The sequence below is a fragment of the Berghia stephanieae genome, chromosome 3, assembly GCF_034508935.2.
Source record: "Berghia stephanieae isolate SIO BIC M18660-M18661 chromosome 3, UCSD_Bste_1.3, whole genome shotgun sequence".
Lineage (NCBI taxonomy): Eukaryota > Metazoa > Mollusca > Gastropoda > Nudibranchia > Aeolidiidae > Berghia > Berghia stephanieae.
Window position 1 is genome coordinate 89,513,488 of NC_088362.1, and position 11,351 is coordinate 89,524,838.

Below are 11,351 nucleotides of genomic sequence, written 5' to 3' on the forward strand. Positions count from 1 at the left end.
TTATAACAAAGAAATCAAAATGGAGGGGGGTGGAGGGTAAAGTACTTGAATTTGGCTGTCTTTTTCCAGCCACCACCGTGGTGGTATTAGCATTAGCTAAAGCAGGCTACCTTGAAAATAATACCATATCTATGTGGTCTTATGGAATGACACTCGTTTTTGGATCGGAAGGGGTTCTGGGTTCGAGCCTCGCTCTGAGCATAGTTGAGTCCTTGGGAAAGCTCTATACTCACATTCTCTCACTGTGCTCAGGTGTAAAATGAGTATCTGACCGTAAACAGTGTTGTCTCTGTCTGAAAAAAAAATTGTAATATCGTCTAACAGGCATCATGTCTCAAAATACATCTTACATGAAAAACGCTTTGAATGGATATTGCACTATATAAAAGTTCAAGTTTCATATCGCCTCTTGAAACAGCAGAGACAGCCATTGCTTGCTTGAAAACCCGTCCCTCCTTGTTTGTCTTTGCGTGGTTTATAATGATTGGCCACAATGTTGGTGCATTGATTACTTGACTCTGGTTGAACTACATCTGCACAGCTGCATCAACATCAACATTTGTCAGCAGTGGCGGCTGTTTTCCGTGGTTCAAACCTATGCTGTTTGGTTTTCTCCAGGTTCTTGATGATCCTGGTCAACCTTTTGCCCCCCCCCCCCCCCCCCCCCGAGGCCTGTTATGTACGTGAGGCAAAGCAAGACAAAAACCTAGCTTAAATGGGGCTGCGAGTTGAACAAACATTCAGGAGTTGGTCTACTACCCTGGCGCTTGCTTCAGCATAATTGGGTATGAGTCAGTGCTTCATTCATTAATGAGTAGGAGTGGACATTGTGATTTGTTTTCATATCCATGTGCATGATCAGTGATCAGAGATCACGGAGAAATTGCGCAGTACAAATAAATGAATTGTGTCTTGTTGGTGAGGAGCGTTCAGTAGCTGGTTGACCACTGTGGCACTGGTAAGTGTCAGCCAAGCTAGCTTTTTTGTGAATGTAGTGTCTCGAACTACATTGATCTTTTTAATTTTATGCTCAATCATCTTCACCTGGTTCATCTAGACATAGAATCAAGAAACAATGGGGCTCATTTTTTTTTAAAAGGACTAAAAGCATGAGATCATATATTGAACAAGAGAAATTATCATCATTGTATATAATATCCATTGTTTGGATTGAACAGGTGTTAGAACCATGAATTTGTAAAGCAATTCAAATTTTTTTTTTAAACAAATAATTTTCTAAAAACAAAACAAAAACTTAACCATATCTAAAGAAACTTTTCAACACAGAATTTGATGTTTGTAATTTTATTGAAAATAATCAATAATAATATAAGGCATACGAGACATCCAATCAGTTACACTCATTTAAAATATTTATGACCAAGAAGGTCATCACATTGTAAATGAAATAATCATTTTGAAAAATATCAACTGTACAAAATTCCCATGACCCATGTGTATTTAATCAAAAGTTTTAAAAAGTCCACTCTAAATTCACTGTTGTAAAGGAAAACTCCCAAGTTACAGAGACATTTTCTTCTTAGTTCCAACAATGATTCATCATCACACACTAAATAGCAAATAGACCCCCCATCCCTCAGTTCACCTTCATCAAAGCAGCTTGAGATGACCTGTAACGATTTGTAGTACTTTGACAGGACCTTTCAATGAAAAAAAAAAAAAAAAAAAAAAAGAGAATTACCGCGAGAAGAAGGAATAGAGTAGGGCACAATTTATGATTCACATTTCATTGAGAAATAATTCTAAATAATTTTCAAATATCAAAGCACAAAACAGTTTGTTTTTTTTCCTTTGATTTCTACAATGTATAGTTTTTAAAATGTGAATTGAATAATGATTTAAAATTTATAGATAGCCAATCTAAACTAAACCTGTTCGATGTCGCTTTACAAGACATAGTTGACATGAGAATTTTTAGAAAATGGAATGTTATAATTGTAGATGATCTATTAATTTATGCTCATTCCAATGGAATATGAAGAATGTAATTTTGAATAATAAGGAAAAGTTAACCTAAAATATTCTGTCCTTCAAAACTACATCTGCTTGTGATTGTAAATTTTCACATTTTTAGGTATAGAGGAATTTCTCCTTGCTTATATGATTATTATAACTCACAAGGTAGAAAATGAAAACAAGGTCAACTAAAAATATTTTAGATATATATATACTGTAAAGCAAAAAAAAAAAAAAAAACAATTTAAATATTGAAAGGAAGAAGTTTAGATTGTGAAAAATTAGGCAACTTAATGAAGCTTTCTTGACTAACATTACGTTATAAAGACAGAAACAATGAGCACATATAAAAAGCAAGAGATGACAAAAATTACCAGGTCCAACAGCGAGAACAGTCTTAGAACCTGGTGCAATCTGTGTCCTCCCTGCATCACTGATCATGCACGTTGTGAGACCTGCTGTCTCTGCTGACTTTTTTAGCTCAAATCTGTGGATTTAAAAAAACAAAAAAAAAAAACAAATAAAATCATGAGCAAAGATGACGGTAATCATAATGAGCTAAGCGGATGATAAATTAAGCATTAAGAGAGAATAACAGAGAAACTTTTTATGTTCTGATCAGCTTTCTTATGCTTTCATCGCTTTTAGGTAATTACAGCTGGATGTAAAGAAGAGAGAGTTTTAAAAGAATTAAGAGATTACAGATTTGGACTCAAGTGCAGTTACAAACAATCAAGTATAAGTAAGAAAAGGGAATTTATTAAAACAGAGAACAGAAGTAGACTCCTACAGCCATGATGTAGTTGCTTATGGGAGTAATGTGGATGGTAGAAAAATATCTAAATAAATAACTGAATCATAAAATTTGCTGATGACACCCCACTTCAAGGTCTTATCACTAATGGCAACGAGGAGGGATATAAAACTAAAATAGATAGGTTTGTGTCTTGGTGTGATGATAACCACCTCGAGCTTAATGTAAGCAAGACAAAGGAGCTAGTTATTGACTTTAAGAAAGTAAAGGAAACGATGGAACCACTCAGGTTAAAGGATCAGTCAGTAGATCTGTTTCATTCCTATAAATACCTGGGTGTGACAATTGATGACAAGTTGCTGTGGACTGAACATGTCAACAACGTAAAAACAAAAGTCAATAAATAAATAATAAAATAAAACAAAATACCCTTTATTCATCCCATTGGGGAAATTTGTCTCTAGGGTCTATTCTAAGGGAAGACTGGAATAACCCAGGCGTCAGCCGCAAATTGAGCCAGGGTGAGGTGACTTGCTCAAGGCCACACAGCGCAGCGCAGGTGATCGAACTCGGTACCTTTCGGGTACAAAGCAAAGACCTTACCACTGAGCCACGCTGCCCCTTAAACGTAAGTATTTTCTTTTCAAATTGAGGCAATTCAAAATCGATAAAACTCTCTATACTTTATTCTACAGGTCAATCATGGAATGTGTTATCACATTTTGCATTGCGGCTTGAGGAGGCAAGAGCCTACCAGTGAGTAAGAAAGAGCTAAACAAACTGATAAAGAAGGCCCAGAAATCAATGAATGGCATTGGAGATTTCGATGAACTAATAGAAAAATCTATCTTTAGGAAATACTGTACAATTCTTGAAGATGGTGACCATCCCTTAAACACCTCTATCTTGAGATCTAATAGGAGTGGTCACCTGATCTCCGCACAAACAAAAAGTGAAAGACAATCGGAAATCCTTTTTACCTTTTGGTATTCGAATTTATAAAAATTCCTAATTGGAATTCTAAATTGTTGACTAGACACTCATTGGTCCCCAATATAATTGGATGAAGCCCAACTAGGGAATTGGATGATAACAACAGTACCCATCTCTATTTATCAGTTTTGTGTTACTAATTATACCATGTTTGTTTCTCCCTCGCGTTTGTTGTGCAATAGTAGACACTCTAGTTTTAAATTAAAGCAATAGTTTTCAGTGAAATACGCCCCTTTATTGATTATTTAATTTTGAAACATACTGAAACATACGTATTGGCCATATATACGTCCCATAGTTTATAAATTGTTAGCACAGAACTAGATTTATACTTATTTATAAAATTCAATTTATAAGATAATATAACATAAAACAGAGGTTATTAAGTAATAATCATTTTTAAGGAATAGAACTTTACCTAATTTTATACAATAATCATATAACATCATCGCAATTTATTCAATTTTTAAAACTGATCTTAACTTATTTATACAAATTTATAATATTCAATATTCAGATCAATTTACACATTTTTATTACTTTCACATTATACATACTTATACCACTCTAGTTATCTGCTTATTTCTTCCTTTGGATGAATAAAGTATTATTATTATTATTAAAATAAATTCAAAATAATTAATATATTATCATAATTTTATTTGTACAGCAGCTGACTGACTCCCAAACTGTTCAATCTTTTTATCTTGACTCTTGTCCATCCATCAGTGAGGACATAGCTGAGTCTAACTTTTATCTGTATGGAAATATTTTTTGAAAGACTAACATCTTATTCAGAGAAAGCAAGCAATTATTAGCTCTCATTTCAATACCATAAACATCCCTTTCTTTTGAAAATGAAAGATTTTCACTGAAGCTACATATTCTAAAGTTTTTCAAAACTCCTAAATTTGAATTACTTACAAAGACTGTTCATCATCCACTTTGACAACGACTTTGGCTTGTCCTTGACTTTGCCAATGTCTTAGCTCCGTCATATTGGAATAGGCCAGTTTTTCCACAGCCCCAACAGCTGCATGTGCACACTAATTAACAAAAGAAATTTTTATTTTTCAATATTTAAAAATATCTGATTTTATGCATTCTTTGTTTCATTAATCTTCTCTTATGTTTGGTTAGAGAGTGTATGTAGCCTACTCATTTATCCCACATACAAGAAATAGAATATTTGTCACATTATCTAACTGTTGACTAATAGCTTCCCACAACAGAACAGTAACAGTAGTAAGCATATGTGGCCTGACAATCACTGGTCTCTGTGTAAACGGAAAGATAGGATGTCTGAGTAAAATAATAATATCTTTCACGACAATTTTGGTGAAAAATCTTAAACGAATTAAGTAGGATGACAAACTTTGAGTACTAGGAAAAGTAACAGATGTTAAAGTGTACATTAGTTCATTCTCACTGTGTGTGTAACGAATCAGCTAAGACTCAGTAATTTCAAATATTATTTATTATCAACAATTATATGGTAATTGTAAATAATAACTAGAGTGACTCAGCTAAGTCGAAGGTTTTTCTGTAACTAACTAAACACAGGCCTGTAAATGATTGGTGAAAAAGTTGTCGGAACTTTTTGAACACGCAAAAATAGACCAACAGGACAAAAATATGGATTAATTAATAAATACAACACAGATATGACACGTCAATTGACTAGTCAAATCATGTCACTTTCCCCAACACATTTATAATACAATAAGCGGGACCATATTTTATGGTACTAAAACAAAAAAATCCCAATTATTTGAGAGAGTACACACACATTTTTGGTCCCAGGTCTGAGCTAGTTATAAAATGAAGGGAAGAGAACAATTCCTACCTGTTTGTGTTAAATTTTAAGCTGATTCTTTCATTTATTTGGATTAGTTCTTATATGAAGAAGAAGAAGAAGAAGAAGAAGAAAAAGAGAAGAAGAAGAAGAAGAAGAAGAAGAAGAAGAAGAAGAAGAAGAAGAAGAAGAAGAAGAAGAAGAAGAAGAAGAAGAAGAAGAAGAAGAAGAAGAAGAAGAAGAAGAAGAAGAAGAAGAAGAAGAAGAAGAGGAGGATGAGGAAAAAGAGAAAGATTTAAACAATCATGGTCTTAAGGAAAGAAAACTTCCGCTGAGAGCAGTAAATCACCTTTCAAAGAAAAAAAATTATTTCGCATTTTTTTTCCCCAGTTCTGTTTCAATCGGAAACAAAATAACTGTAGGGAGGAAAAAAAACAACTGGAGATTTGCGTGTGTGTTGGTAGCAAAATAGAGAGAAACGGCCTGGTCCGACACACGCCCTGTGTATTCGTTGATTACAGACTACACGTGTGTGTCGAATACGACAAGCAAGACACTGTCACCCCTCACTCTCGTCTGGCACAGTAGGCAGTGAATACATCCACGTCTAGTGGAGCATGTAAGTGGAATGATAATATATCTAGCTTAGTTAGTTTTGTCTTAGAAGCGACAAATAAAAATGTTCTTTTTTTTAAGTCGCTGTTCGAACTGGAATAACAAAAAAAATTTTCAAGGCACTAAATAAAACTCTTTTATTGGTTCTGATTTTTGACGTTACGAATTTTATTTTTACTTTTATTTATTTTTTTAAAATGTCAGCACTTAACAGAATATATTGAGCACAATCGTACTTTCGGAAATCCGACAATTGTCGGAAGAATAACAGGCTTGTAAACATAAAACATTTTCTTAAGGTGTTTCTAATAGACAAAGTGTGCCTAAAAGTTTACACTTCCAACATTCATGCGTAACGCTCAACTCTGAGAACTCCATCATTTTCCCACACAGCCAAACAACTACAATACATGTTATATTGTGATACAATTCAGAAAAGTGAGTAGAACAGGCACTTATGTTGATAATAACAGAAAATAAAGTGAGTACAAAAGTGCCAGAAGACAATTGAGTAATAGAGAATGAAAAAAACTTTGCGGCAAGGGGGCTCGAACCAACGACCTTACTTGAGTGGTGGATGGCGTCAACTGTACAGTGTCCTTCTCACAGTCGCGGCCAGGCAGAGTTGTCGTACTAGTAAGGTTGTGGATTCGAGCCCCCATAAGTTTTTTTATTCTCTATTGTATTCTGGCACTTTTCTACTCACTTCATTTTCTGTTGTTGTGATACAAGTAACTGACAAGATATAATTTGTATAATTAAAAAGGAAAATAAATGATCTTTCTGATTGTATAAACATTAAAATACTAAAACAAAATACATATATATCATTTAGATAGGCAAGAAAAATTTTTTTTAGCTAAGTAAAAATCATGACTAGTTAACAAACAATTATCTAAAAGTGAAAGCATACTCAAATGACAATAATTTACATTTATTTATTTTGCATCCATTTTTTTTTGTCAATCTTCGGATCTGTATCAACAAGCTTTTTTTAAATTAAAGGATTTCACAAATTACCTCAACTATTACTTTTTTAAATATTTTGATACTGTAAAATATAACATAAATATATATAGCATATCTATATTACTGTCATTTCATTACCAACTTGTTAACAAACCTGTGCAGCTATTTTTCCTTTGGCCATTTTGAGGTCATTACGGACCACAAGGATCATCTTGTATTCACCCGAAAATTTGGATTTGGCATCACCCTGGCCTCCCTAGATAAAAGAATGCAAAAGAAGTTATTAAAATGAGAAGAATTTGGTTCTGGTTAAACAGCATGATGCAAAATCGAACCGTCATTTTATAACCAAATAATAATAACAAAAAATTCAACCCCCTTACCCTTTTCACATGAGACAAAAAAGGTATAAATATGTAAAGGAACATAAAAACGATGGTTTCTATTTATAAGCACAGTCCTTGGGAATCACAAAAAGCTTATAAGCTTTTAATTTGATACATATTTTAATCGATGTCAATGTCCCTCTGCTTGAAATATGGTCAAAATATCTACTGCCCCCCCCCCCCCTCCCCTCTCCATGAGTTTCATATATCTGTATGCCCTTTGTTGCAGGCCTAGAAGCTGTTATTTGCCCATGAAAAGTTATTTTTTACTTTTTTTTTTCTTTTGGAGACCATTCCTCCTTCTGTAACATTAGGGACGAGTAATGACTTTTTTTTTCTTGTTTAATGATAAAATTGTCTGGATAAGCTTATGCAATCTTTTTTATAATCTTTGTGAATTCAGAGATTTGAAAAGGAAGTCTAATGGTTTGTTTCTTTATCATTGGGGCATTTGTTTGCCCTTCTTTGCCTCCTCCCCCTCTTCTTCTTTTCCCCTCCTCCTTCTTGAACTTTGTTCTTGTTCTCTAACACTAACACAAACTATCCACTACCTACCCCACCCTTGCATTATGGCAACATCACAACCTGCTTATACTCCAGGGGTAGGGTAAATTTATAGTGTAAAAACTATGTTTCCCTCCCTAAGCATACTTTTAGCCTGATTGCACTTAAAAAGCTGGATTGCTTTTATACAGAGACCATCATATGATAAACACAGTGCAAATTGTTGTGACAACTTTGCTGAACCCCAGCTTCCGCTGAATACATGGCACCATTAAATATGTCCATTAAATGAAAAAAAAAAATAAAAGTTTTTTTCAGGAGTTCATTTGGTTCTACAGTAAAACATGTGAGATGAAGACAAAAAGTAATCATCTACAGTCACATATTCCAACACGTTTTGTGAATAACAAATCTTCGACACATGTCAACATTAATTTTAGGCAGTAACATATCACATGCTTTGCCACACCATGTGGCTGAAATAACTGGATAAATGCAGTGCCCTTCCCATCTATATGAATGACATAAAAATAAAAATTATACAATATGGTGTACACTCTACTTATCCCCAAACTACATTCCATTAAGACTTAGAGTACTGTTTAGTAGACAGTACCAACATGACTCACTTTCAAGTCAAGCATTTTAAGAGTGCATCCCCTCCCTCTAAAAGTAAAGTGGCTATTTATGATTGAATTAGGTTGGACTTTTTCATTCTTTTTCAACTCTTGGCACATCTCAAAAAGAATACTCTAGAAGAATGGTCTCAGCTGGCATAAAGGAGCAACGCACACAGAAATAAGCTGAAAATTCTCTGCCTTTTGGATTTATCTGCAGCATTTGATACTAATACTATTGACCACGACATACTGCTAGCTGTCTTGAGAGAATTTTTGGTACAAATGGCATTGCACTGACATGGTTCCAATTGTAACTGACCACTGACAGACTGTCTGTCATGGTAAGTAGTGTCAAATCCGATGTGTTCTTTGAAATTGTTGCGCCCAATCCTTATCATTATTTGCAGTACTACTGTGAATAGAGGTGGCCATTATAATAAATATGATGATGATGAGAGAAGACACGTCCAAAAACGTTAGAATGAGTCTTTCTCCTGTTTACAAAGTGTATAGATGCTATGCGCTTGGCTAAGAAACTCGCAACATTGACATCCTGAAAAAGAATGGACTAACACACATAACTATGTGTAACCTTGAACGTTTATAGTCTGGTTAATAACAAGATATGAAGTGAGTAGAAAAGTGCCAGAAGACAATAGAGAATAAAAAAAAAATTTTCGCGGCGGTGGTGGGGTTTGAACCTGCGACCTTATTGGTACGACAACTCCGCCTGGCAGGTGAGAGCGCGGCTCTACCGTGTGAGCTATCCACGAATACAAAAAATATTCGTTTCAAACCCAAGTCATATTTCTAGAGACCTCTCTCACCCACTTCTTGGAGATCGCAGGCTCGCTCGCGCACAACCATCGCGAAGTTATTTTTGACCAGCAGTTAAGCTTAATAGCCAATATTCTCAACACAAACATATAACATAGAAACGATTGAGACATTAAGTATGCTCCGGTATATGGGGTGAATTTTTAATTCAGAAAAGTGAGTGGAGCAGGCACTTATATTGGTAACAACAAGATATGAAGTGAGTAGAAAAGTGCCAGAAGACAATAGAGTCTGGTTAATACAGTTTAGTGGGAATTACTCATTATCATGAATGGCAAAAAACAATAACAAATACCTGAGTGATGTCAACTTCATTCTATCTATACCGGTTTAGATTTCACTTTCAAATGTGTATTGTCTTTGTTTTGATCATAAGCATGCAGTACTTGAACGCCACTTAACAAAACTAAGAATAAAGCAAGAAAATCAATTCCCAATATGATAAATTCCCACAAGAACATAGATGCACACATCTAGTATTAATTTTAATTAAAATGAAATCCATACGATACTGCTGGATGACATTTGAATACCGAGATTCTTTTGCATCAAAATTTACAAGCAATTAAAAATGAGTAGACCTAAATCTTGCGATATTTTAAAAAAAACAACAAAACACATGCCCCCCCCCCCCCCCAAAAAAAAAAAAACACAAACAAACAAACAAAACCAAAACTAGGCATTAATCACAATAAGATCAAATGTGAACTGATGTTTAGCCGAACAACTGATTTTTCAAATGTAAATAATAAAGTGAAAAAGGCTGTTACTGCTTTCCCCGACTATTCCAACATATTATGTATAAGACCATAAATATCCTTAATTGCCCCCATTGGACACGGCATTGATAACTGCAACTGACCTCAGACAAGTAGCTATCATGGACGATTAATGGACCCCTGAGAGTACCATCCAGTGAGCAAGCTCAGATTCCACGAAGTGTAGTAAACACGTGTTCTGATTGGTCAGTAACAAAACAATCTCACTGGGAGTTTGGGGGGGGGGGGGGGGGGTTAATTGTTTAAGAGTACGAGATGACGATGGAATCAGTTTCAACTGCAGTTTGTTGCTTTAACGATGTCGCTAAACAGGGATTTTACTTAAATGATGTCGCTATTTGGGGGGTTTTATTACTAATAATATATAGCCAAAAAAATCGGGACCAGAGGTCATTGTCGCTATCCAGGCCAGGGGTTGTTATTGTTATTCAGGGGTAGTGTCATTGGTCAATCCAGGTTGCACTGTACTGTATCTAGAGAAGGCGGATAGACAGTGTCTGCCAGAGTAATGTTCTGATTACTGATTATTATAGTCATAAATTCATGTCCTTACTTTAATAATGGCCCATTATTAATGGGGGAGGGGTGGGGGAATGAATAATGGGTCGTTATCTCAAATCTCACTGGTTTACTTACTGATTGTTGAGCAGTGGAGGATGATGGTGAACTTGCGCCGAGGGGCAATGATGGGAGTCTTTTAGATTTTAAGACTATTCCAGTTGCTAAGCCAACCCCAAAGAATATAGCACAAGATAAATGTGGATGCTCACGAACTAATTCCATGATACAAAGAAAAGTTGAAACCAAAAAAGACAGTCAGAAAGTACAATTGCAGCTCACTTTACTGCCGTCACAATGTACTTTCGATTTCGACGAACGGTTGACACATGATTGCCAAGAACCATAGTGTCAAACAAGCCAATGAAAAGTACTAGTAGTACAGTGGGAGAACAATACAAAATATAATTAATTAAGCAAGCGTATTAAAGATACTTTTGGCCAAATTTTGATCATTAAAATCAGTTCTATCAAATATTTATGTTTTGTGAAAACCAAAGTTAAATATCTCATGCTTCGATCGTTAAAAAAAAAATTGCTAAATTTTTAAAAAATTTGGTATTA

At 34.8% G+C, this 11,351-nt stretch overlaps 1 protein-coding gene across 1 annotated transcript; it reads right to left on the reverse strand.

Annotated features, from left to right (window-relative positions):
- Positions 1–1,289: 1,289 nt before the first annotated feature.
- On the reverse strand, positions 1,290–11,118 carry LOC144968779 (peptidyl-tRNA hydrolase 2, mitochondrial-like). The gene is made up of 5 exons (XM_078907451.1): positions 10,866–11,118; positions 7,258–7,359; positions 4,649–4,770; positions 2,352–2,464; positions 1,290–1,661 (listed from the first exon to the last, which is right to left on the reverse strand). The coding sequence occupies exons 1-5, from the start codon at positions 11,010–11,012 to the stop codon at positions 1,612–1,614; spliced, it is 534 nt and encodes a 177-aa protein (XP_078763577.1). The 5' UTR covers positions 11,013–11,118; the 3' UTR covers positions 1,290–1,611.
- Between the last annotated feature and the right edge of the window lie 233 nt (positions 11,119–11,351).

Bases quoted from the DNA above. Each gene is read 5' to 3' on its own strand.
- LOC144968779 (XM_078907451.1), bottom strand. From the start codon at position 11,012: ATGGAATTAGTTCGTGAGCATCCACATTTATCTTGTGCTATATTCTTT. The intron at 7,360-10,865 runs GTAAGTAAACCA...TCTTTTATCTAG, and splicing joins CCTCCACTGCTCAACAATCA to GGAGGCCAGGGTGATGCCAA. The intron at 1,662-2,351 runs GTAATTTTTGTC...TTTCATTGAAAG, and splicing joins TGTTCTCGCTGTTGGACCTG to GTCCTGTCAAAGTACTACAA.